Below are 27,187 nucleotides of genomic sequence, written 5' to 3'. Positions count from 1 at the left end.
ATTCTGTGTTTCATAAAAAAATGTTATCAGGAAATGGATTTCTTTTCAAATTGGTACAAGTTTTTCTTCAGACCGATGGCGAGAGTTCATCAATTATATACCAAGGATAATGTATTCCACATGTCTTCCAAGCTAACCTCCGACCGAGCTAACAACTATTTCTTATTAAATTCTAACGTAGACAACTAAGGGTTGCATGTTCATTCTTTCCTTCTCTTTTCTTTTTCCTTTTCCCTTTCTTGTAGGGAATAAAGTTGAGCTGTAATGATATAGATGTTTAAGAATGAGGTTATTTGGTTTTTATACAGTAGTTAATCACATATACATGTTAATATTTCATTTTTCATAGCCTAGAAAGTGAAAGTCCTGACGTCTACAATTAATGGTAAAAGTCCTCACATTTACAAAACAATTTTTTTTAATGAGGTTTAAAGATTTCCATATGACAAATAAATGACTTTTAAATAAAGAATTATATTAAATAAAAAAAAAAGCTTTAAATTTCAAAAACAAGGATGTGTGTTTTTGTTTTTGTGTGATAAATATTAGAGAGTAACATAAAATTATTCTTGAAATTAAATCTAATAGTTAAAATTATTGGGCTCAAATCTAAACTTTTTTAATTAAGTGAGGAGATTAAAAAATTATTTTTTTTGAAGTGTTTTGAATCTAATAATTTGTGGGATTCACTTGTTGGTGGATTACCACCTTGTTATTGAATTTTTTAGACAAGATTTTAGGTTTTTTCAGTTGGTGTAAAAAAAACCTGATTATGAAGTTGTATTTGGACACCTAAATAAGGGGTTCGTAGCCATTTTAAAAGTGTTGTCAAGTTTCATTTCCAATTCGACAATCTGGTACTGCCCGCTCGGAGAGATACAGGGTCTTCGATGTCGTAGATTTAAGCGAACAAAAGAGAACGTTCATTAAACAAATGGAGAGTATGATTTAGAGGTCGTATAGTAAAAGGCTTTCAACTTTGAGGGATCTCAAGTAGGCAAAAAACGAGGGGGGAAACATGGATTTTTTAGAAACTCTTGCCGGTATCTCATGGCTTCTGGTTCACATGGCAGATTTATGAGCCAAATTTATGAATGAACAAGTTGTCTTTCTTCTTCTGTTTTTTCTTCCCTTTTGAATTATAGATCAGACGGTCTTAATCGCTTTCCAAAAAAGAAAAGGAAAAAAAAATGGTCTTAATTGACCAATTATGTCCCTAAAATTGTTTTATAACCCTTAAGGTGATTCGAATCAACATTCATCCTGGCATTTCCTGCAATTCAAGATGGTAGACTTGCCATTAAAATAACTCAAAATGATTCGTTGAATTCTCTTATACAACATTTATTATTCACCATGTATTCAGCACCATATAATAACGCATCGGATACCCATAAATATCCATGTCCACCGTATAAATCTTCATCTCATATCAAGAAACACAACAATCCAACTGTTGAAGTTTTTTTTTTTTCTCCTGATCTCTTAAGATCACAGATGTATGAGTGCTTGTCTAGCGTAAGTGTACCTTTTGGAAAGAAAAGGCTACAAGAAATAAAGAAGAGAAGAAGCCTAGGAAGTAAGGAAGTGTCCCAGACGGTACTCATCAATATTCAGCTTACTAGCTAGCAAGTGTCATCAGCTATAACAAAATTCAAATTTTCCTTGTTAAAGGTAAGTTCAAAGGAAAGGAGTTGTTATTAGACCGTTGCTTTTTGTAATATACCGTTGTCTTTCGATTTTCAAATTTCTGTTGGTTCATTTCTAAAAGATGGAATTTATCAAAGACTGGCTTCTGTTACAAGTTTTGCAGAAAACCCAATGCATGATTACGTATCCTGGTAGCAATAACGACTCATGATCAAGCCCTTTTGCTTTTTGTAGCCAGAAAGGAGAACGCTTCTTTTTATTTCTCTGCTCTTTTGTTTCTTTTCTTTGTAATCTTTTCTTCTTCTTCTCTCAATCATAAATTCTGAATTTTAAGCCAAATCCCGGGTGAAAGTATCAGATTCGAGTATTCCTCGATTCCCATCTGTGGATTGTGTTTGCCAATGATCAAAAGAAGTTTCCCAAGTCCACTAACCAAAGTTCTTGACACTTTCATGGTTATCTTGCAGATTTCTGAGCAATTACTCCACAAGTACTAGTCTTTAAATGGATAATTCATCGAATTTTGACGAAATTTCTGAGCCCAGTTATCAACCCTCACCTTCTTCTTTGGATCAAAATGATCAATCAACCGTGGAAACTCCAGTGTACTCAACAATGAGTGGTGATTCTTTCATGTTTGGTCGGACTTATTCAGAGACCTCAGCCTTTTCTGATCCAATAGATGATAACAGCTATTCAAGTGAACCTTCTCCTTCTCATTGGCCAGTAACCAAATCTGGAGCACAACATCAGGCTGTGCTTAGAAGACTAGAAATGAAGCAACAGAAGCAAGTTGTGGATGACAAGTTGGATGATCAAGAACCAGTTGACTTAGGTGGGGTTATGTATGATAGTTTATCTTTTTGCTGAAAAATCTGTCCATGTAATGAACAAGACGGTAACAATTTTTTGCTTAATTATGGCAGAACTGGAGACGATGAAAGAAAGATTCTCAAAGCTCTTGCTTGGCGAAGACATGTCAGGAAGTGGCAAAGGTGTCTGCACAGCTGTTACTATATCAAATGCCATAACCAATCTCTATGGTATGTATGACATCACCTTGATTTATTAAATTATATGGTTCTTTCTTTCATCCAGTTCTCCATCATTGCTTATCTTTGATGCTTCCTGCAGCAACTGTGTTTGGGCAAAATTTGAGATTAGAGCCACTGAAACCTGAGAAGAAATCGATGTGGAAGAGAGAAATGGATTGCCTTCTTTCCGTATGTGATTACATAGTAGAATTTACCCCCAAGTCTCAGAATTTACGAGATGGGACAGCTCTTGAGGTGAAGTTTCGTTAACTATAACCCAAATTTCAAAGGACTTTGTCCTCGCTTATCTCTAACATGATTGATTTGTCTTTCAGGTGATGGAAAGTAGAACAAGATCAGATATTTACATCAACCTTCCGGCATTAACAAAGCTAGACGCGATGCTCATAGTATGAAAAGCTTTCTTTTGCAAGGGATTAGAACAAACTCTGTTTTCATTTCAGTGTCGTATATTCATTATAACTTGGATTTTACTTGACAGGAAGTACTGGATAGTTTCCAAGATAGAGAATTTTGGTATGCAGAACAAGGAAGCATGTCATCGAATTCAACTAGTTCGGGCTCATTTCGCAGAGTTGTTATTCAGCGCAAAGAGGAGAAGTGGTGGGTGCCAGTCCCATGCGTCCCACCAGATGGCCTCTCTGAGAAGTCGAGGAAGCACTTGCGACACAAACGTGACTGTGCATATCAAATTCACAAAGCTGCCATGGCCATTAACAGTAGCATTCTTACTGAGATGGAAATTCCACACTCTTACATGGCATCTCTTCCAAAGGTTAGCCTTCTTGCTAATCAAATAACTTCACAAAAATGTAATGAATCTAGATTTCGAGGTCTCAGAGTGAAGATGACTAGCTTCCATTTTCTGAAAAAGCACTATGAAATTATCTCATTCATTTAGGCTTTAATGAATAGCGAAGACATGTTCCAGTATTGACAGTACGTTATACCAAAATGTTTTTATTTCAGAGTGGAAGAGCGAGTCTGGGGGACACGATTTACCGTTACCTGTGTACAGCAGACGGATTCTCCCCAGACCATCTCCTTGACTGTCTCAACTTAGCATCAGAACATGAAGCACTTGAGCTTGCAGACCGAGTCGAAGCTTCAATGTACACATGGAGACGCAAAGCATGCCTAAGCCACTCAAAATCCTCATGGGACATGGTAAAAGATCTCATGTCTGACGTTGACCGAACTGATAAAAATCATGTTCTAGCGGAAAGAGCCGAGACCTTGCTATTTTGCTTGAAGCAGAGATACCCTGAACTTTCACAAACATCCTTGGACACTTGCAAAATCCAGTACAATCGGGTAAGTTGAGTAATCATTAATCTCACTGCACAATATCAAGTTTATTATTTTTTTATACAGAATTAAATGGGAAGATAAATATTGCAGGATGTGGGACAAGCAACACTCGAGAGCTACTCAAGAGTTCTAGAAGGGTTAGCATTCAACATTGTTGCTTGGATCGAAGATGTTCTTTTCGTGGACAAGTCAGTGAGAACCCAAGATCAATAGAAACCGCATGAGTTTCAAACATTAGTGAAATATAAGATATCTTAATCAAGGAACTCTATCCCAGATGATTGTCCAATAACTTTCTGTAAGGCGCAAGTTTTGTAAGGAATAGAGTGACGAGTCTAAGAAATTCCATGTACTTTTTTTGTGGAAGAAGTTAAAGGCAGTAGTTCTTTCATAGGAAACATTTTCCGTATTGACTCAGATCTTTTGAGCAAGATATGTACATTCCGCATCCAGTTGAGATGTTAATTCTGAAACCTCAAGAATTTTGTCTTCGTGCAATCGAGCTTTCAATTCACGGTTCTTTTCCCCCACATACAAATTTGAAACAGGAAAGTAAAGATCAACTTTTTCCAGCATTAATTGATATGCAATCCATGGAGATAATTAGAGCAAAAGATGATAAAAGAAAACAGGAGTAATGAAACCCATATTATATTCATAGCATCATCAATCCAATAGAAGTCTGCAATTCAGGCAACCCTCCTCGCCCCTTAAATATCTAGTGATATCAACAAAAGTCATGCTAATGGGCCGCCACTGCCACTCTGTTTCACACATCAGTCAATGAACCGCTCTTGAGTCTTAAGGGTAGCAAGGGTCGTTTTCTTGGAGCAGAAGAAGATCGCAAAGCATCAATCTTGGATTTGCATTTGTTACGGTCCCCTTTGTTTTCTTCCAAACACTTCTTTAGTGCTTCAGCCCCATCTTTAGACAATTTCTTCTTTGTGCCATCATGAGCTCCAAGACTATCACCACCACTCTCTCCCTTCTCATCATCCATTGTATCTGAATGATCATTCACATTCCACATAAAAAAATCATCAAGAAAGGTTATTGTACACAATTTTTCATTTTAGAGAAAGAAAATAAAGATCTTTTATCAATAAAAGAAATACAGAAACCTGATTCTCTCATGACTACTTGATTTTCTTTCTTAATACAAACAGAGTACTCAGGGAACTTGGTATTGAATTATCAACAACCTACCAATTTTGTTATCAGAAAACTACGTAGTTGGTGAACTTGCTTGATTTGAGTAAGTTGTGATTTAGGGTTTTCCAAGTAGGAAATAGTGAAGTAATTTCAGGGCTGTAACTATAGTGAAGTCATAGGGTGTACAGTGCAGTATATAACAGAGAAAAACAGACAAAGGGACTACCAACCGGTCGCACACCACGCGTTAGGTATTAACTCCCTGTTTCTTTGTCCAGTTCTCTAACAATTTGTCTCTTTCGGATTGGAGCCTAAATAGATATTGGTTAAAATTTATTTATTTTATTTAAAATTATATTTTTACATATTTTTTAAGTAAAAAATAATTTAGAAAACAATAATTATACTTTCAAATATCTCAAAAGTTAAAGCCATGTGTGTTATCTTATGGATGTCTCTTATACATAGTCTCGTCATAAATTTTATTTTAATATCTAAATTTTTTTTCTAATATTTCTTTTTAATTTTCTTCATTATCAATAATATATTTTACAGGATTTGAACGTACTTGTTTTAATTGTCAAAAGCAAGGACTCCATAGGCAACTTAGTAAAGATAATATAAATAAAGCAATTGTTAAAACATGAGAAGTGAACTATAAGAATCTAGTTATTACACTTTAATTATTTACTTCAACTCTTGTTCATTTATTTCTTCTCAAATTACAATTCCTTAGTTAATAGGTTATTAATAAATTGGTATCAAAGATGCATGTACTAGATCAATAACAACAAAATTGCAGCAAATCATGATGGAAAACAGAAAAAATCAAAACATTAGAGGAACACATTAGAAGGCTTAATGAACAAATGCAAAGTATTCATCAAAAACTACAATATTTTATAGCTAAGAACCAAAAGCAATGGTTGGAACAAACCAAGAGGGATGAACATATTAATTTGTAAATGGAAGTTATGATGATTAAAAATCATGAAAATTATAGAAGTTGGTATGATATAGCATTATTTAAAGTAGAACTACTAGCCTTTTGAGGATGGATTAGAAATTATAAGAAGTTGTTCAAGATGCACTTCACTCCAATGCATCAATTAATAGAAATAGTTATTTTATATGTTAAAGGGAAGGCTGAAATATGGTGTAAAAGACTTTTGTTATGAGGTAATGATCTAGCAAATTAAAAAGAGTTTTCCAAAGCAAATCTATGTAAGGTTTAGTAGCAGAAATGATGTGGTCGAAAAGTTTAATAAATTGAAGCAGGATAAAGGGGTGGAGAAATATATAAATTTTTTTAAAAAACTTAAATCTTTGATGAATACCCTTAATTTATTAATATTATAATCTTATTATATTTACAGTTTCAATGATAGGCTCAAGGATGGTAACAAACCACTGCTCAAGATTCTTAAAACAACTTTAATATATGCTTTTGATCAAGCTAGATGGAAAGAAAAACCTAATAATTTTCTAGCTAAGAAGAATATATTTGTTCCAATAATTACTTAATCATATATTATAGGAAGATAATTGGTTAATATAAGATAATTGGGTAATATATCACCTAAGTCTTTTATTCATTCTAAAGCAAAGGTGTCATATTGTTCAAAACAACTTTCTAAAATATTACATGAGGAAATAAAAAGGTTGGAACAATGTTTTAGATGTGAAGAGAATTATACCCTTGAAAATTAACATATTATGAATGGAATAAACATAATATAAGGAGTGGAGGATGATAGGGAAGAATTCTTAGGTGTGGAAAAGGATAATAGTAATGAAATTATAGTAGAAGAAGGCAAAGTTAAAAAATATAAATTGTATTTAAATATATTAGATTATAGTTATACACATAACATTAATTAGAAAAAGTTGTCAAGAAAGTACTTTATCATTTTAATTGATAATGACAACACATATAACTTTATTGATAAATATATTATAAAAGAAATCAAGATAGTAATTGAGAGGATTGTTATACTTGTTATAATAATAGCTAATATATATGTCATTCGATGCGATGTTTATATGATTTATGTAAGGATATAAATTTCAAACATATTTAAGAATATTAAAATTTAGCAGATGTGATATGGTATTAAGGGTTGATTGGTTGAGTATCTACTTACCAATCTTATTAGACTTCATTAAAATAAAGTTATCATTTATAAAAAATGGAAGAATGATCGAATTGAAAGGAATCGTAAAAGAAGCAAGATTATAAATGATCTCAATTACAAAATATATAAGTATCTGAAGGAAGTAGTTTGTGGTTTAATTGGATAGTTCTTTTCTATAAAGATATTTAAAGAACCAAAACAAGTTATACAGAATTCAGAAATAAAGGTCTTATTAAAGACTACAAAACAATATTTATAGAACCAAAGCACTTCTTACCTATAAGACAACTAGATTACAATATTCCTCTAATGCCTAGAGCCAAGTTGGTCAATATTAGACCTTTTTAAAGCTCATTTGTACACAAAAAATAAGATAGAAAGTTTGGTTAATGAGATATTTTAAAATAGAATTATTCAACCAAATTGCACACCATTTGTTTCTCTTGTTTTATTAGTTAAAAAAAAATAGCACTTAGAGGTTTTGTTTTGACTATAGACAACTCAATAACTAAATTAGAAAGAATAAATTTTGCATTTCATTGTTTAATAACCTAATAGATTAATTGTATAACTCTCAATTCTTCTTAAAACTAGATTTAAAATCTAGGTATTATCAGGTGATAACGCATGAAAATATGCAAAAAATAACTTTTAGAACTCATCATAGGCATTATAAGTTTAAGGTAATGTCTTTAGGCTAAACCAATGCATTGATCACATTTCAAACCTTAATGAATCATATACTGGTACAGTTATTGAGCAAGTTTGTATAAGTATTCTTTAATGATATTTTGATATATATTATTGTCATAAAATTATATATCAATTATCTAAAGATGGTACTAGAAACTTTAAAGGATAATCAGTTGTTTGTTAAGCAATCAAAATGTTCTTTTTATGAGAAACAAATGAAATATTTAGGATATATAATCTCATTAAAAGGTATAACCACTGATTTTAAAAAAATAAAAATTGTAAAGAATTGGCCTATTCCATACTCAGTTAAAGAATTGAGAGGGTTCTTATAAGGATTTAAAATTATTTGTAAACCTTTAACTAAACTATTAAAAAAGATAATTTTAGCTAGAATAAAAAAGTTTATGACGTTTCTTTACAAACTAAAAAAGCATTATGTAAAACTCTAATATTAGATTTTTCAAATTTCAAAAAAATCTTTGTGTTGGAGATTAATGCATGCCCAATAAGATCAGGTGAGACTTAAGCTAAAATGGGAGGCCATTTACCTTTTTTATAGGCCATTTACCTTTTTTATAGGTCCTAAATATAAAGGATTGTTAATTTATAAGAAAGAATACATGGCTTTATGAAAAGGTGAAGATATTATCTAAAATATGATCAGTTTATTATCAAAATTAATTATAAGAGTTTAAATCATTTTTTAAAATAAAAGATTCATACTTATTTATAAAAGAAAGTGTTGACTAAATTATTGGGGTAGAGATAACATATCTAATAGATTAAGGGCAAATAAAATGTGGTAGTTGATTCCTTGTGAAAAAAAATTGATTATGAAGAGAGTTTGACAGCCAAATATAAAATAGTTTGGAAGGGCACATGAGTTGTTTCTATAATAATACTAACATGTTATGGTGAGGTCAAAGAAACTTATAGCAATGATTTTTAGTTGCAAGGAATTATTGCTTAAAGAATGTTGAATGCAATTAGTTGGCCAAATTATATTTTTATAAAAAGCATTTTAAGGTACAAATATAGAATACTAATTAGGAAGGAAAAAAATTTAAGAGATATTTTGGTTAGTATTATATATGATTCATATATTGAGGATCATAATAACATATATAATCGTATAAAAATCTCAAATCTACATTATACAAGCCTTAAATAAAAACTTTAATAAAAAAAAAGTATGAATAAACGAAATGTATGCAAGTAAGCTAAGTTAGAAAGGATAGTTTATCCTAGTTTTTTACAACCTTTGCCAACACTAGAGAGGACTTGCAAAAATATCATAATAGATTTCGTAAAAGGACTATTATAATCAAAGGAAAATGATACCGTAATGGTAATTGTTGAAAGATTCACCAAGTATAAATACTTTACTTGTATTAATATTTTTTTTTTGTCCTCAAGGTGTGGCTTAGATATTCCTAAATTATTTTTATAAGTTTTATGAATTGCTAACAATTGTTGTCACAGATAGAAATAAGATCTTCATCGACTTATTACGAAAGAAATTGTTGGAGGTTAAATTGTTAATGAGATCTTATAATCAATATATTAATGAAAAAATTGAAATGTCAAATCAATATTTGAATACTTATTTGAGGTGAATGGCTATGCACAATCTAAATAAGTGGCTTCATTGGTTATCATTAGTTCAATGATGGTGCAATTCGAACTTCTATTATACTATTAATATGAGTCATTTTTAAGCTTTATATGGTTATCCTCCATCGAATAGGGAATTAATTACAGAAGAGATTACTTCAGTGGCTGTGGAATATGTAGTTCAACATGGATCAATTATCAAAGGCATAATTAGAAGCAATTAGACACAAAATAAAACAGATTGCTGGCAAAGAAAGAAATGAGAGGGAATTTGAGGCGGAAGACGTGGTATACTTTAAGCTACAACCTTGTATACAAACCAATGTGGTCTTAAGAAAAATATATTTAAGTTGAAACTAACAGGTTGTATTGTTCATACATAATTGTACAAGAGATTAGATTAGTAGCATACAAGTTTCAGCTACCAGAAGGTTCCACTATCCACCCTATATTCCATGTCTTTGCTAAAAAAGAAAATGGGAAACAATGCAATAGTTTCCTTAGTATCGCCAGGGTAGATGAATATGGAAGAGTTGAAGTATATCCATTGGCCATTTCGGACAGGAAAATTATAAAGAAAGACAATCAAGTTATGGTAATGGGGCTCATGCAATAGTTCAACATGTTCAAAGATAATGATACGGGGGAAGATTTGGAGGAACTTACAAATCAATTTCCTAATTATTGCCTTGATTCTTAGCGAAAAGAATCTTACAGAGAAAGAGGAGTGTTACAGGACTTGGACTTAATTGCCAGAAGAGATGATTGAATTACTACAAGAGAGAATTGAACAACTTAAGAGGGGATAAAACAAGTTGTAGCAGTACACCAATAACAAAAGGCAGCAGTCAACAGTAAAAGAGAATCACACATGAAAATGAGTTAGTAGTTAGAAATCCCGTCAGAAGTTAATTAGTAGTCAGTTGTTAGTTAGAAACTGTATAAATAAGACAACTGTAAAAACATGAGAAGCAAGCAATATCACCTCAGTTCTGTATTACACTCAAATTCTTTACTTCTACTCTTCTTTTATATCTTCTCAAATTACAATTCCTTTGTTAAGAATATATCTCAATTTCATCTCAAGATGTACTTAATTATAGATTAATTAAATATGACAAAAGATACTACATAATATATATTTGTGGGATCTAAAGGGGGGAAACGAATGAAATTGAAAGAATTTTTTTTTCAAAAAAAACACACAAATCTCAATATTCTGAAGCGAAGGACTTGTGATTGTTTGCCCTTAAACCCCATTAATATGGGTGCACTCTTAACTAATGCCACTTTAGATATATTACTTCTATTTACGAGACGAGATATGAGTATTATTCATCAACTGGGAGATACTGAATGACAATTTTGTAACCTTCACCTTTTGGAAGCTATTTTCTCAGGACTTGGAAAAAGTTACAAGAACATCATAGAAAGAACCACTGTTAATGCGAGATGGGGAGCTTCACTGCCTCGATCGTCTCTGGCAATGGAGAACAGAAGTGCCCAAGATGGTCAATATCAGCATGCGGGCCTTAGCGTGAAGAGCTATATGTACCCTTCCGGTCCAGTATCCGTCAGGACTCGGAAGGTGTTAGCTAAAGCTGTTGAAGCAACAACGAAGGGCTGCGTTTATATAAATAAATAAATAAAAAAGGATCGATCTCTTTTTCCTCCATTAAAACTGTCCAGGAAACACAAACAGGCAGAATTAACAAATAGAATAGTGAACACAGTTTCTGTCTTCTTTTTTTCTTATTGAGGCAAGATGTGGTATCGTGTTGCTCAATCATGTTGGTATCAGAAAGAAAGCTATGAAATCCTAGAACTTCACAGCAATACACAGAACAACGTTTCTATCCCTAATTCACCTTCAATAGATAGACTCTCAACCGTTTGATGAGGATAGCTACATGAATCTTGCCTAGCATGACCAAGATAATAGGAGAATAATCTGAATGAGTAGAAATACCACATCGCATATTTAAGTTAGCCCAGTAACATTTCAGTCTGAAGGATGATTAACAGAAATCGATGAACTATAATCATCCACATCAGTTGCATATTTCGTTGGCAAGGCGAGATGTACAGAACCAAGCAGGAAAAAAAAGACCAAAGAAATTGATGGACAACTCGCACATGTACTGATCAAGTGATCTTCAAAGCAATACAATTTCGTTCTTTCATTTTTTAAGAAGCTAAAGGCCAGTAACCTTTTATGAAGAAATTGACAAGGCAGTCCCTGAGAGATCAACAATTTACATCACGTACATCCACAAATCGGTGGACCATGGATGTGAACAGGAAGAAAACATAAATATCCAACATGAAATAACAAGCACCAACACTAACACCAAAAAGATGAGACCCATGGTTTCTGCGCTATGCAAGCGGGAATAGATACAGGCCAGCAAATAGTCTTGCTAAGCACTTAACAACAGAGAGACTCAGAACTCCAGAGGTCCCGGTACCTCTTGTCAATCCCCTCGACCAATCTCCATTTTTTGAAGTTTGGGTAACCTTAATCAGTTGGTCGATAGATTAACAAAACAACTTGTATAGATGCATTGGGGAAAAACAGATCATCACCCCACTTGTTTTTTCTGACAGTTTAAAAAAGATAACTGATACTCAAACCAAAAAAATCATTGGTCTGACAGAACAACAAAACCAGGCAAATACATCATATTAATCACCATTTTAGATTTAATTTTAAATTCAGCCAACAATCAATCCAGATCTCAATTGGAATAAAATAATGAACAATGAGGTGAATTATGAGCGAGAATCCAACAACTAATCCAGAAACCTCCTAACCTAACATGCATGATTGATTAACATCGACAGCAAATACAAATTTTAACAAAGCCCTTTGTTCCAAAAAACGACATTGCAACCTTTCTAAAACACAACAAATAAATACACTACACACATCAGAGCATGCAAATATACAATTGTAATTATTGAACACATGCATAAATGAGAGAGAGAGAGAGTTGCAACAATAGATTGATGCCAATGAAAATGCCACAGGTCATTCTTTAGGATATTTTACCATGATCAATTGCAAAGTAAAAACAGTTATCTCATATATACAACAATACTCTGAACTGCACCTGGATAATACAGCCCAGATTGTGGGTGATTAAAAGGTTAGTAGTTGAGCAGGACCAAGACCTGGTGGGGCAGGTTGTGTAGGAGCGTCATCACTTTCTCTATTTCCACCAGCACTCCATCCTGCACCCCCACCCCTCCCCTCTGAAAAACCGCCCCTACATACAGCTCCCTTTTCCATCAAAGACAAGAACGAGGTAGAATCTTGATGCCAATTTTGTGTGACAGATGAAAGCATTAAATTACCTGTTGAGGGGGATTTGAGCACTCCAGAACAAAATCAAGAATGAAGTTCATTTCGGTTGTTGGGGGGAGGGGGTGCGGCTCGGCGCTGCTCTCCAAGAACAAAATCAAGAATGAAGTCGAGGTCAGCTGTCATCATCCACAGCACCAATGTAGGTGAGGTCAGTCCGCCTCACCCTGACAGCCCCTTTAAGCCAGCTGGAAGCACGAAGATTAGCATGGTCACTGCTGCCAATCACAGAAGTGTTGCTTGAAGATAAGCCAGATCCAGTGCCATCTTCCAACAATGTCCATGGATCAATCTCCGTATCATTATCAAGTTGCAGTGGCAGCGGAAGTGGCAGTGGCTTGGATTTTGTTGATATGTTATTTGCAGAGCGTGCCAAAGGAGCTGGATTTTTCTGAGAGTTATTTCCATTTAAAACCCCTGAAATTGCAATGCTGGGTTGAAGTGAAGCAACAGCAGCTGTGGGGACAGGTGGTGGCTGGCAAGAGACAAAGTATCGAACAGAAGGTAGAAGAATAGGCATTGCAGCTTGGATACGCAGTCGAATTGTGCCGGGCAGCTTCATACGATCTAAATCATTCTGCATTCACAGCAATGATAGGGGTGTTGGGTTATACCCTCATAGACAACTAAAATAACAAGGGTTATACCCTCATAGACAACTAAAATAACCATTGAGTTCTTTTCTCTTCTTTTATTTGATTTTAAGTATCCAACATCAAAACATGGATGTACTGATGAGAAACAGTGAGCCTTTATTTTTATTTTTTTTAAGAAGTAATAACTAGAAACAGTGATCAAATTTAAGTATTTTGCAAAGATGAGAGAAGAGATCAACCAAATGATGGAGCTGAAGTAAAGGGAGATCTCGCAATAAGAACCTCTGAGTTTATCCCAAAACAAATAAATGGAGATTGTGGATCACCGTAAACTGCCCCACCTTATTTGGGACAGACACGGTTCAGTTTAGTTGTAGGTAGAGAGAGCGGAATGAAAAAGAAAATTGGATGAGCAGAACAGAAAATAAAATTGGATGAAGATTCCAGAGAGAGGAATGGAAAGAGTTTTTTGCACCCATTCTAACATTTTTAAAACCAGCCCCAACAAATGATGGATATCCTTTATGTGTCAATTAAGATTCATTAACAAAAGCAAAGATATTACATCAATACTTTTGTGGGATACTCAATTCAAGGGCATCTCAACCTCCATTAAGTGTTGAAACAACTACCTTTACTGTCATACAATTTGATTGTGCATTGTAATCATTTGAAATGACTAAGAAAAAGCACATCATAGGATCTTGTCAGTGGCATAGCAAGTTTTGGTTTTTCATCCAATGGTTTTGGCAGGCAAATAAAAAGAATTCATGTTGGTCAATTAGATTGTTCCTTTAAACCCTACATAAAACTTGATAATCATATAAAATTTCACAGGTAACTGGAAACCGGACCTTTTACTCTAGCAGTAGCTCTCCCCCTAATGTACAGATAGGTCAAAGGCTTGAGAGGTGGAGAAACAGGCTTTTTAAACTGAGATGGAATAAAATGAAATTGTGGTGTTCTACTTGGGTTATTGACCACCATGCAGCCTGAATGTATTTCACTGGTATCAAGATACTGATTTAGATTCCCCATACAAGTCAGATTCAACAGGTCATCTTTTATATGACTGAGGATATAAATGCCACCTAGATATCCAAACAAATCCAAAAAGTTTATCCAATCTCACATGGGGGTTGAGACACAAATTAAGTACCCACATTTAAGAGTAGCTATATCCATATGTGAAAGTCATCACACCAACAAAGCAGTCAATTGAAACACGGGTATCAGATAACAAACCTGCAAACTCTCCACTAAGTCACGATCAAATCCAGCACAATCCTTGGAGGATTCATTGACTGACTTGGAGCTAGAGGCAGGTCTTGGCATCAGCCAGCTTGGCCGGGAGCTGCTTAACAACCCATGCAGGACCAACAGTAACCGGTCAAAGAGACTTTCACCAGATAAATCTGAAGCAGCTTCCAACGGCAACTCTAGTTCCCCCTTAGATTGGAAGCTTTGCAAAGGATAGAAAGATAGCTCTGCATCTTCATGCACAACCCTACTACCAAGAAGACGAAGTATGACAGAGGCAAGCATGTGTCTCATGTTCCGCCCAGATGGCTCACTGAAAATGGAAATGATACAATTAAGTGTCTGCTGCAGCAGTTTAATAAGACAATTAAATGTCTGCCTGCGGCAGTCTACTACACTAGCATAAAATTCTATGCATAATCATTACAGAAGCCATTTTGTCTTCATACAAGGAATTATTTCATTACGCATATGTCTGGGATTTAGCATGTGGGAAAAAAGGTGAAAGGAATGGTACACCACATGTTAAAATGATTGTCAAGGATACCAATATAGGAAACAAAATATATAGAAACACTGATGTGAGAACAGAGTGAAAGAACAATTGATAAAGAAAAAAAAATAGTTGAGGATCAACACATAATAATTTGCATTAAGTAACGTGCAAGCTACGAAATATTAAATGAACAGGAAATATTTGTATGCTTACCCATTTGTGCATATGGTAGGAAGCAACCTTAGCAATAACTGCAACCGCAGTAACATAGAAGCTCGTAGGGCAGCAGGAGAGGGGAAGTTAGAATCTGCAGCTGCTGCAGTTCGTCTCACCAATCCAGGACTGCCACCTCTTATTCCTTTGCGATTGTTACTTTTATTTGCTGGACCTTCCAGTCCAGAAGATGCTGTTCCCGTTTGCTTATTTGTACCACGAGTGACCGAGTTTATTTGCTGCTCAATATTATTCAACTGCTTGATCAAATCAGTTGCAAATGTATTGCGAGAGTCATCAGAACCTTGATCTATGCAGGGAAGAACTAGTTCAACAAGAGCCCTTTCAGTCACATTCTGATGGAAGAGACTAGAACCTTCAGACTCAAATACTGGAAAGGACCCTTTTCCAGACCTTGTTGTCTCAGTGCCCTCTTCAACAACCTCCCCTTCTTCAAGAGAGGGAACCTCAAACTTCTTCTTATCCCCTCTGTTCATCACAGGATCAAAACCAGAATTGGACCAGCCCCAAGGTTTCCAAAAGTGAGCTTTAGTTGAAAGACCTTTACTCTCGGCGATATTAATAAGCCGTTGTCTAATGGTTTTCCGTCCAAAAAGAACATCATGGCCTCCTAAGAACCATTTAGCCTGCAATAGCATTGAGTTCTCTAGAGACGTCCCAAGAAGATGAACCAGCTCTGAGAAAAGCGGAGCAGCATCAGGTCTGACCAACAACCTTGTAAGAATGATTTCAATGAAATTATTTTCATTTTCAGAAGCAGCTTCTTTTTCAGGGCCAGGAGAGGAAGAACGGATTGCATCTGCTAGGGAAATGTCATGAGTATCAAGTTTTTCAATAAGGGCTTGTTCATTCAAAAGCAACCTGAGTTCAACCCACTGCCAATGGAATTTTGCAGGCTGCAGTGCATCCAATACATTCACAAGCTTATCTAGAAGCTTGATTTCATTCTCTGCATGTTGAACCTTAGATACACCATGTCCCGAAGCCCTATTTCCATCATCTTGCACAAATACAGAGTGTGGCAATTTACAATCAACAATAGCATTTAAAAAAAGCCTTCCTCGGAGCGGAACAAAGGCCTTGGATTTGAAACGCATGTCCAGACCATTTAATTCTAGCATGGCAGCAAACTCAGCATCACTGGAATCTGCAGCTATAAGATCATAAAAGCCTTGACTGTCTCTTAAACACACATCCCTAAAAGGCAGGTGCTTTATGGCATCACTGATGGCCATTGTCAAAGAGCGATACAATTGATTGATGTCTTCACGAGTTGCACTGAATGGTCTCCAAATAACAAAGGCAAAGATAGAGTAGGCAGGTGGAAAAACCAAGCTAATAGGGAGCAATCGCTGCATCCTTGAAAGAGCAACTAAAGATGGTTCACCCAAGAGCTCTACAATCAGGCCATCAGATACAGTTCTGCAGTTCCCAACAAGTAACCGAAACCAATGCACATAAACTTCGATTGAGTTGTCCATCTTAAAAACAGGAAATGAACGAGCATTACCATTAGAATTGGATTTTGTATTCCTTATACATTGAATTACATCCAACCCTTCCTTTAACCGGAAGACAGTCACCATTCTCTCCAGAGTAGTCACACCATGGATAATAGCTCCAACAACAAGTCCAGAAATAGCAGCAGCACTTTTTGTTCTTCCAGCAGCTTTTGCAGAGTTGTTCAAGATCTCATTAGCGATATTCCCGCTTGAATCATGGGATTCAGGGGACAACTGAAATGGGCTTCGAGAAGCCTTTCCAGGAGCAAATGCTGTAGCGAGAGCAGAGGAGGCTTCTGTTGCAAGAGCTACCTCAAAAACCCGGCTTTGACGCTCCCCGAGAGCTTCCTTGAGTAGGCATAGGCAATTTATGTGGATGCGCAAAATGCGCCTAGCAAAATTTAGCAAACCTGTCCCAGCTGGAGCATTTGAATAATTACTGCCTAGAGAAAAATCAGGCATTTTTGCTATAGTTGGTCCAACATTATTGACTATGGCAGAAACAGCAGAGGACACCAAGGATGGGTCACCTTCTTGAGCAGCACCACCAGTCTGCCTCATGCAGTCCATAAGTCCCATGATTATTTGTTGAGCTATCTGATATGTGTCATCAGATTTTTCCATAGCAGGAACTTTTGCTGTACCAGCACCAAAGAGTTTTCTCTCTTTCCCAAAGTAGTGAAAAGCATCCTCAATATTCCTTTGGACAACATCTCTCATGCTCATACCCACTCTGGATAATCGACTGCCACTAATCTTCTGACGAAAAAAATCATCAAAATCTTCAACTCCTGCTGGAACACCAAGTGGAAATCCAAATTCTGCATCCAGTGATCGTCCGATTTCAAGTTCAGAAAGAAGCCTCTTGTCGCATGATGCCTTGAAACTCTTCTCCCATTCTAAAACACTTGGCACATTGCCGTATTTCCTCAAAAGATGTCGGGAATAAATTAAGGCTGCTGAACCTGAAGTTCTTCCATTGGATGCCAGCAGTGCTGCAACACGGTGCATTGTGGTGGACAAGACTTCAGGAATAAGATCTGTTGCAATAATTATGTTCTCATACCTGAAAATTTTCATTGTGATGAGCAATTACAAATTTAATTTTTTTTAGGAAGAAAAATTTATAGTAAAGAGGGAACAGAATAATACACAAATGGAGAATAAGACATCGTACCAGATAGCAAAAAAGAAACAACAAAACAAAAATTGCTTCATAAAAAGTCTGCAAGAACCATCACTTTACAAGCCAGACCATGGATAAAAACTATTAAAGTAGGGAACATGCATATGCAAACAGTGCTCTTTACAAGAATATGCAGATAGTTCAACAAGCATGTGCTGGATGCATGTATAATACTACCTAAAAGCAGAGTGAAGAAGAAAATATATAAACATAACTTCTTTGGTATTGATTCCAGATAAACTTTCCCAGAAAAAAAAAATGATGAAATAAAGAATTGGAGAGCTCAGAAATTATTTGTTCCAGAAAAAGAGTTTGGCCATAGCTTTTTTTAAACAGTACAACACTAGTACAAAATACGAATAGCTACAAGCTTGAATTTCAACTGCAGAGATGAGATGGGAACAAAATGGAAGGACCCTAAAAATAAAACTCTAGTGAAAAATAGCAGAAGAAGAAGAAGAAGAAGTTTACAGCATTCAAGCAAAACCAATAGACAACATATACAAATTATTAAAAACAACATCTTTTAAGCATGCAAAAATAGCTAAACAGTAAATAAATGGTAATTTATTTATAAGCCCTGAGGTTTATGCAGTTAAAACTTTATTTCTCGTACATTGTAAAACCAACATTGTACTTTTCTGTAAACCATATCAAGAAAGGAATAGATGACTGAAGAATATTTAGCCACAAAAGAATCCAAAGAACTAAAAAAGAAATTACTCTAACAAAAACAGGATCCCACAAATAAAGACTAGCACATCAACAAAAAGCAGTTAAAGCAGATAATCTGTGATGTGTTTTATCCAGATTAATAAGCAAGAAGCACTTCATGGATATTAGCATAATACAAACTGGAACTTTGTAACCATGTAACTTTTGCATGTCTAACCTTCGGAGAGAAGATAACAAAAATGCCTCTCCCACTTCACATGCATGGTTTTCCACATTCCTTGGCAGCATCATACTATTTCTCCCACTATGGATTGTAGAATTAGGGTTGCTAAGGACCTTCGGTAACAACCAGAGCAGTAACTTTGCTGCTGAAACTAAATCGCAGCAAATATCCATCAAATACAATATAGCAGACAGCTCATCCTCGCCCAGCTTCCATCTAACAGAGCTCCTATCATCTACATTGACAAGAGATCTAGAATACTGGCTGGCCTTGACAGCACTCTTTTCAGTCTCCTCAACAAGCTGCCTAACAACAGCTATCAACCAAACTGTAATTGTCCTCTTCTCAACAGGACGCAGTTGTTTTAAGGATTTACCAATTGAAACAATATCTCCACCATACATTCTTCCCAGCCCATCCATTGACCTGAGATTATCTCCTTCTATTCCAGTTCTGTGGTGAGGGCAGCTTATCTTATTATCACAAAAATGACTTGTAGAAGCTCCCTGGCTACCCTCAATCCTGGCTGCTGCTAAATGAGCCAGGCTTTGAGTTTTACGCACAACCTTTTGCCTACCCTTGGAGACCTGTTTGGAAGACTTTGGTGGTGGATCAATCTTAGAGGAATCTAAGGGTTTAGCCCCCTTCCGTACCCACCAGGTATCTTCATCATCTGATATAGGAGAATGTCCTTGAAGGTATGAGTTCCTTTCCTCACTTAACTTTTGTCTCTTTGCCTTTCTACAGTCTTCGCAACCAGGAGTTTCTACTACATCCATTTTGCTGCCTATTGACTCAGCAGGCCTCTTAACGCTCCCTTGAGATTCATCCAGTCCCGTGTCTGAAGATGTGGAGCATATTGGGAGTTGCAACAGTGCTGATATGGATGCCTTCAGTTCCTCAATGTCCATTTCATTCTTCACTTTTGCAGAAGGGTGGGACCCAGTATTTTTCCACTGCTCAAAAGAAGATGGGGAGGCACCATCCTTTCCAGCAATAGGTGGTTGATGCTTGGGCTTCTTCACAGATAAATTTGATTTAACTGAGTTTTGATATCGTTCACAGAAAAGTCCATGAAGGAGAAGGCGACGTTCATTTGAATAAATACGCATTGCCTCCGAAAGTTCTGACCCTTCAGAAATCCTTGCGTCTTCCAAAACATCATGGACAAAGAGCCCAGGTAGTTGTTTCAAGACTCGATAGTGTCTCTTTCGCCTGTCAAGGTCAGCTGGTGGACCAGCTGCATCCATTATTCCACTAATTATCAACTGCCTCACATACACTTGGGGGGAAAAAATTCCAGAATGTATAAGTTCCACAATGAGTAGTTGAAGACGTTTCAACCCCTCTACATTGCACACTTCGTGTTGATCAATCCAGCACACTGTGATATCATGTAAAGGACCTGGACTTTCAAATATATTTGACATATTAGTACCTTGTCCACTCACAGTTTTTGAGTTGCTTTTAATTTCATATCCATTTCCCACAGGAATCCTGCCCAAATAATTAGGCTGATTGAGACCTTTTACAAGGCTATTCACTCCAGGGGATTTCTCATTCTTCCGTCGAAATGGACTTTGCAGATCTCGTATCTTTGACTTCAAAAGCCGACTTGCAATATAAACCTGAGAAAAATCTTTTCTGCCAGTAAATTTCAGTTCATGAGGTGGGGCACTCCGAAAATCCCTATAATCACATGTTGCCCACTCAAAAAGCAAAAATACAGAGCAAATGAGTGACAAGCTCACACCCCTCAGCCACTTCAAAGAAGATCTCAGGCATGGACTGACTTCTTTTATCCAGCTTTCATGAACAGCTCCCTCGCAAAAATTTTCAAAAAGGTACCCATAAGCCTCTCTAATGTCCCCTAGTGAAAGAGCTTTATCTAAAGCTTGCAAGGCTTTAGCCACGCTATGAACTGGATAGCCAGAGCTAACAGCCTTGGCAAGGTTATCTGCACGCTTCTGAATGGATGAAACAACCCGATCAAAGGACAAAGATTGGTATTGAGCATCAAGCCCTTTACTTCTGAAAACACAAGCAACTTCAGCTGAATTATCTTTTGTCTTTCTTGCATCCTCAGAAGCCTTTGACAGAAATGTCCCATCGTTTACTGCATAAGACACTACACTAGGTGGTAAAGGGAAACAATCCAGAGCAACAAATGTATCTGGCACAGCTAATATTAGATACCGAAGCATCTCAATTAAAGCAGAGGTTGTGTAGGCCCTTCGAGAATTATCTACCAGATCTGAACCTCCTGGAGAAGGTTCATGAATGAAACGAACCGCAACCCCCACTAGAGTGCGCACAAATGATTGAGAAAGAATAACAGTTTCTAAAACACCATATAAGATTGGCAGCAGCAACTGCAAAATCTCAAGCAAGTCCTTTTCCTGCAGGAGCACATAAAGCCCAGCAAAAGCCATGAAGCCCCATTAAGTACTCGTGATTTTAACATGCGAAGCATAAAGTTCATCTTGTACCTTGGAAGAAGAACAATAAAAAAATTGGTTAATCTAAAAATATACCTGTAGTTGACTAAGAACCCAGTCAATGATTACTGAAGGAAGAAGCAGCCCTTCTGCATGGTGCCAGTGCAAGAGCCGGGCCACATACCGCAACTTTAAATGCAGGGAAGGCTCTTCGCTATCAAGGATGGCTGATGATGGATCACTTCTGTGCTGCACTGAGCCAGAATAAAGCAATTGTTGTGATCTATCTTTGCTGTGTGGAGCAGAATGAGGATTGTTTCTGGATAAATATTCATCCAGGAGAGACTGCAAGTAATCAACAACATCTTTTGTCCAGAGCTCTGTCCGGGACAACTGACTTTTGTCAGGTGTGCCAGAAGAAATACTAGTAGAACTCGGTTTTACCTACAAAATATAACCATAATCTGCTTTTGAAAATAGTGAAATAAGCAAGTGTATCTGTATGCAAGTGCTAGTAATCAAGCAGCTCTACCTGATTAAGATAAGTTACTTTAATAAACCAAGTGGCACGAAATAATGGCACATTGTTCCTGATAAGAACTTCCAAAAGTGATTTCTTCCTATATCCATGTGGCACATGATCGGCCAAAGAACGCAATCTTTTGTGGGGCTGTGATAAACCCTGGTATAAAGAACAAATTAAAAAAAAATGTTACAAGAAAGACTAAGAAAACAGGACCGTTATCAGCTAAAATTTCAAGCTTTGTATTAAAATGCAACACAACAGGCAATTTCCAAGGTCACATGCAGACACATTTTCTTTGCTAATATGATGTTCTTCCCAGTTTCTTTCAGCAAAACCTGCCTACAGGGCTCCAAAATTTGTATTTGTATTTCACTTGCGATACCTACAATGCTTTTCATGAATATAACTACATAGTACATATCAATTAGAGACAACTGAGTGCTACTAAAAATTTGTATTTGTATCAACCAAAAAGATATAAAAAGAAATAGAAGGCACTCAAGTTCATGTGTAGGCATTTTTACTAGTGCAATGTAAAATTTCCCTCAGTAACATTGACAAATTCTATTCAATAACTAGCCTACACATGGTTAATTATTGACCTAACATCCCACATCCAATTACTATAGCTTGTTCCAATTATAAGTGTTAAGAAAGATGACAAGCCATCACAACCACCAAGAACTGCTATATAAAATAAAGCATGTTAGAGATTGGTGATATATGAAAATTAAAACAATATTTCAAACCCATTCCTCTCTAAACTCATGATGCACTATCTTCCATGCCATGTTTAAAAAACAAATTGTCCCACTTTATGCATAACTTGAGAGAAAGGACAAGCATGCAGTTATTTGTACTCTCCAAGATAAAGGGTAGCAAGTCTTGTTTTTCAAAATTTGAACTCAGTGCCCCCCCCCACCCACACACACACACACAACAAAACAATTCAATGGGTATCACAACCAAATAAGTTTAAGAATGTCATTGCATCACATTTCCCCTAGGCAACCAAATGGTTTTTTTAGGAAGCTAACTCAGCCAAAGTAGGTCCATTGACAAGTGCCTTTTCCAATCAGGTATGCACACTTTCTTTTAGAGGAACTTGGAAACCATATACCTCAATCCATTTCTTCTTGAAGTCTTCACCACAAGATCTTTGTTCAGGATATACACCAGGCTTAGTTAGTAATGACCCAGAAAGAGGCACACCATATACTTGACCAGCCTGTGATAATGAGCATAGATGTCAAGACTAGACGATGAGATTGTAAAGAAAAAAAACACATTTTCAGCTACTGGTGAGATGAACATATAGGGAGCAAGATAGAGCATTCAAAGCAGAAAAGGCTTTCATATGTACGACACATAATTAGAAAGGGCATACCTTGCGCTTTTGTGCACGAGACTCATTAATGGCCCTCAGACATTTTCTGATAGCCTGAAAGAGCAAAACTCCACTATCAGTAACTGCTAATCATCTTCGCATGAGAGTATCCAAAGCTTTTTATGGGCAAACAAAAATGAAACACAGTAGCTTCCTATAAAATTACAAAAAGAAAAAAGTAAATAAAAGGCACTATAGCTTCCAAATTGAAGTGAATAACCTCTTTGCATTTTTTGACAACAGGACTGGTAAAACTTTGAGCCTGAGTGTGTAAGATTTCTCTGGTTTCCTGAGAACTCAGAAGATAAAAAATTGATAAATTATAGATATCAAGGCTTGTGAATATTTGCATGAAAACATTAAGATCTAATTTGATGAGCACATATTAACAATGTGATTCTCAAAGTTCCAATCATTTATGCGAGGAAATATGAAGGGATCTGTCAAAAATGATTTACTCTTGCAGGTTTAAGATTAAAAAATGTAAGCAGGGATAAAATCATAAGTGGAAAAAAGCAATAAAGTTCTTTGTTTCCTTGGGCAACGTTCAAAATGTCAGTTTTTATAACAAGTTAAAAAAAAATCAAAAAAATCAAGATTCATATGCTAATTGAATTAAGCACAAGAATCATGCATATGTGTGCACTTTTCAATGAAAGGTCAAATGGCAAGGACAATAAAATGTAGCATGTTGTCCATATTTATACATGTTTGTGGCAAAGTATTAGTGAATGAAAAATAACCTCAAGTCCTTCAACTGCATCCTTATATCCAGCCACAACATATTCCTTAGTGAGAGTCTCCTCAGGGCAATTTGGAGTTTGAGGATGAAAGTCAGGGGGGCCAAGTCTATGATTTAAAAGGAGATGATTATTCAATGGATAATAACCATAACCAATCAATAAAGATCAACTAGGAAAAAAAAGTTTAAACAACAAGCATCCAAACTTGTAATGAAAGTACTTAAATTCTTAACTGACATCATTCCAAACAAATGAAGAAATAGCTAACTGAATAAAAATTGGCACCAACAAATATTATTTTACTTTTTCTTCACTGTAAGTGGTGCTAATAATGAAATTACCGGGAATTCAGCGGTTCTTTATCACACTTCAACTTGTATGGAATCAGAGGAGGTGGCCGCCTACACAATACAAAACATCACTTTGAATAAACAGCAAATTTGCTCTTCAAAATAATAAAAATAAATCATGTCTATATGTAAAGAAAAAAAACAAGCATCCTACTAGCAGAAGGAATTAGGAGCATGGGAGAAAAATCTAAATGTCTAACAGTTAATATGCACTTGAACTAAAATCAGCGAACTAGGCATTGACCGATGTAAAACGAAACGAGTTGAATACCTAGCCCCATTCTTTGTGAGGTTAGCACTAAGCACACAAATGCACAGATGCGTTGCGAACTGAAGTGATTGCGATATGGAAATTCAAATGTATGGGTGTGTACAAAGGTATAGACAACGCTTAAAAACTTATCACAGACCAAAGGCATGTGTGCATTGTCTTGTACATGTAACTAGAAAACATGAATGTGACTGTATTCAGAGTCAAGGGCCACTGAATTATTATCAACAGTTCATGGAGGGCAAAAAGATATTGAAAACAAATTTACCTAGGGTTTATAGAGAAGTTGGACGCCAATGAAGATGAATCAGTCCGGATGCTATCTCTAGAAGATGTGCCTCCAATGGAGCTATTGTTAACTGCACTAGTGCAGCCGGCAGTATGATACCTTTGCATTTCTCCAAACTAACATCCACATACTGCTCCCAACATTGAACAACTACAAGCTCCGTAACTAAACTGCATAGAGAAAAACATATTTAAAACATATAGAAAGCCAAAAGAACACTGAAGCTACAGATTCAAAGAAATGCAAAGACAAACTCAGCTGTGTGACCTCAAGCATGAAATCTACAAGTTACTAGGTAAAAATCCATCAACATCCATATAATTTGAATTGAAAAGACTATTTTTCCCGAGCATCAAACTTTAAGATGATGAGCACAACTTCCTGTGACTATGAAGCCAACTATTTTAATGGCAGACACAACTGACCTGTTGAAAAAAATGGAAAAGGAAAACATGAAGAAGAAGAAGAAGAAGCGAAGAATCTATACTATAGGGTTTAAATGAATCCGGTAACATGATAATGTACAGAAAAATGATGCCATGAAAATGAACATGTCCTAGAAATATAATTTAAAATCAAAAAAATGTTTGCTTTCATCACATGCTAGGTTATCTTGAGATCAACACAAACTTGAGACAGAACTTCAAATGGTGTTTTGGAGGGAAAAAAAAGATTGGGAACTCTAAATTGCTGATAATCAAGCATCAGGTAACTAAACCAAAGTAATCCTTGCATTCGCCAATAACCAAGTAAACCGAAAATTTCAAAACCTAAGTCAGTATTTTGGAGTTGCAAGCACCTCTTTTTACCAAGTAACTGGTTTGAACCAGTCCAAGGCCCCTTCTTCCCAACCACAACCAATGGTCCCAGAACAAGTATTTCTAGGGTTTCTAATATCAAATATTAAGAACAAAAGGCTGGACATGAACGTCAAAGTAATATACTTTTCAACTTAAAATACAAAAGACCCAAGCATGTGTTACTTCCTCTGATTCAGAATCATAATCAAATAGCCAAACTTGCAGACTTTGTGGTATAACTCCAACACAACTGATTACTTTGATCTACAAAAGCTAAGCTTCAAAACTATAATCGATAACTCAAAATTCAATCTTTCCCTCTAAACCCAGCAACCTCAAGCTACTAAAACCCCAAACAAACACAAAATGAATCCAAAACCCAATACCACATCCACGAATCTAATCCAAATTACCATAAAAACAATACCTTTAATCAATCTAAATCAATAATTACACCCGGAATCACATATTCCACGAGTAAACAAACCCTAATTTCGAACACAAATCAAAAACTAGGGTTTACACCGAACTCTGATTCCTTAAGCTCGGACACGATAAGCAAGCTATTGCGGAAGCTAGGTTTTTTATGGGAAATTCGTAAATTGAAGGAAGAGGAAAGATATTGCAGTTAAGAGAGAGTAAGTGGAAAAAATCTTACCTTGAAAGAAATTAAAGATTCGAAGAGAGAGAAAGAAGAATAGCTGCTTTTATATGTATATAAATATATATATATATATATATATATATATATATATATATATATATATATACACACATATCAGAGTAGAGTAGAGAGAGAAAGAGAGAGGAGAGGAGGGGGTTTGACTCTTCTAGCTATTTCTTGATTGTCTTGATGATGCTGATGACGAAGACAATGTCGTTGCTTGTCTCCTGTGTAACAAATTAGAAGAGTAGAAACAGAAGCGATCTACTGGTTCATACAAGAATTAATATTAAAAAATTATTTTTCTCTTTCATTTTTAAGTATGGTTTTACTGGTTTAGCCTTGGGTTAGTGCTTATGGGGAGGAATCTCGGAGGAGGGGGGGGGGGGGTGGAAAGGGAGGTTAAAAGAGGAATGCCAGGGGGCAGTGTCGCTGGTGTTTCAAGCTTTTTCAGGTGGTGAAAAATGTGATAGATTCCTTTTTGTTCCGAGGAAGATGAGAATTGTTGTGGTTGAAGAAGATGTTTACCGTTGCAACTGCATTAGTATTTTGAGAGCCTTTTATTGTTAT

At 35.8% G+C, this 27,187-nt stretch overlaps 2 protein-coding genes across 6 annotated transcripts; one reads left to right on the top strand and one right to left on the bottom strand.

Annotated features, from left to right (window-relative positions):
* Window positions 1-1,230: 1,230 nt before the first annotated feature.
* On the top strand, window positions 1,231-4,507 carry LOC105124867 (rop guanine nucleotide exchange factor 3). The gene is made up of 8 exons (XM_011025035.1): window positions 1,231-1,674; window positions 2,118-2,485; window positions 2,577-2,693; window positions 2,785-2,939; window positions 3,020-3,094; window positions 3,187-3,480; window positions 3,675-4,019; window positions 4,107-4,507. Exons 2-8 carry the CDS (start codon window positions 2,155-2,157, stop codon window positions 4,227-4,229), a joined length of 1,440 nt encoding a protein of 479 aa, XP_011023337.1. The 5' UTR covers window positions 1,231-1,674; window positions 2,118-2,154; the 3' UTR covers window positions 4,230-4,507.
* An 8,005-nt stretch (window positions 4,508-12,512) lies between these two features.
* LOC105124866 (mediator of RNA polymerase II transcription subunit 12-like) lies at window positions 12,513-26,656 on the bottom strand. Of its 5 annotated transcripts, XM_011025031.1 has the most exons (14): window positions 26,612-26,656; window positions 25,421-25,578; window positions 25,133-25,323; window positions 24,585-24,644; window positions 24,244-24,349; window positions 23,721-23,789; window positions 23,501-23,554; window positions 23,234-23,341; window positions 22,120-22,269; window positions 21,684-22,031; window positions 19,144-21,548; window positions 15,543-18,131; window positions 14,819-15,146; window positions 12,513-13,554 (listed from the first exon to the last, which is right to left on the bottom strand). In XM_011025031.1, exons 3-14 carry the CDS (start codon window positions 25,258-25,260, stop codon window positions 13,093-13,095), a joined length of 6,807 nt encoding a protein of 2,268 aa, XP_011023333.1. In that variant the 5' UTR covers window positions 25,261-25,323; window positions 25,421-25,578; window positions 26,612-26,656; the 3' UTR covers window positions 12,513-13,092. The 5 variants fall into 5 exon arrangements, with proteins under 5 accessions (XP_011023333.1, XP_011023335.1, XP_011023334.1 ...); XM_011025033.1 differs by lacking the exon at window positions 25,421-25,578 and having other exon boundaries at window positions 26,612-26,652; XM_011025032.1 differs by lacking the exon at window positions 26,612-26,656 and having other exon boundaries at window positions 25,413-26,322.
* Window positions 26,657-27,187: the final 531 nt, after the last annotated feature.

Source organism: Populus euphratica, unplaced genomic scaffold, assembly GCF_000495115.2.
Source record: "Populus euphratica unplaced genomic scaffold, PopEup_1.0 scaffold32.1, whole genome shotgun sequence".
NCBI lineage: Eukaryota > Viridiplantae > Streptophyta > Magnoliopsida > Malpighiales > Salicaceae > Populus > Populus euphratica.
The sequence above is the reverse complement of the archived record's forward strand: the minus strand, read 5'-3'. Positions and strand labels throughout refer to the sequence as shown.

Bases quoted from the DNA above. Each gene is read 5' to 3' on its own strand.
- LOC105124867 (XM_011025035.1), top strand. From the start codon at position 2,155: ATGGATAATTCATCGAATTTTGACGAAATTTCTGAGCCCAGTTATCAA. The intron at 2,940-3,019 runs GTGAAGTTTCGT...TTTGTCTTTCAG, and splicing joins GAGATGGGACAGCTCTTGAG to GTGATGGAAAGTAGAACAAG. The intron at 3,481-3,674 runs GTTAGCCTTCTT...TTTTTATTTCAG, and splicing joins ACATGGCATCTCTTCCAAAG to AGTGGAAGAGCGAGTCTGGG.
- LOC105124866 (XM_011025031.1), bottom strand. From the start codon at position 25,260: ATGCAAAGGTATCATACTGCCGGCTGCACTAGTGCAGTTAACAATAGC. The intron at 24,645-25,132 runs GTAAATTTGTTT...TGTATTGTGTAG, and splicing joins AACTTCTCTATAAACCCTAG to GCGGCCACCTCCTCTGATTC. The intron at 23,555-23,720 runs GTTATTCACTTC...TTGCTCTTTCAG, and splicing joins TTGTCAAAAAATGCAAAGAG to GCTATCAGAAAATGTCTGAG.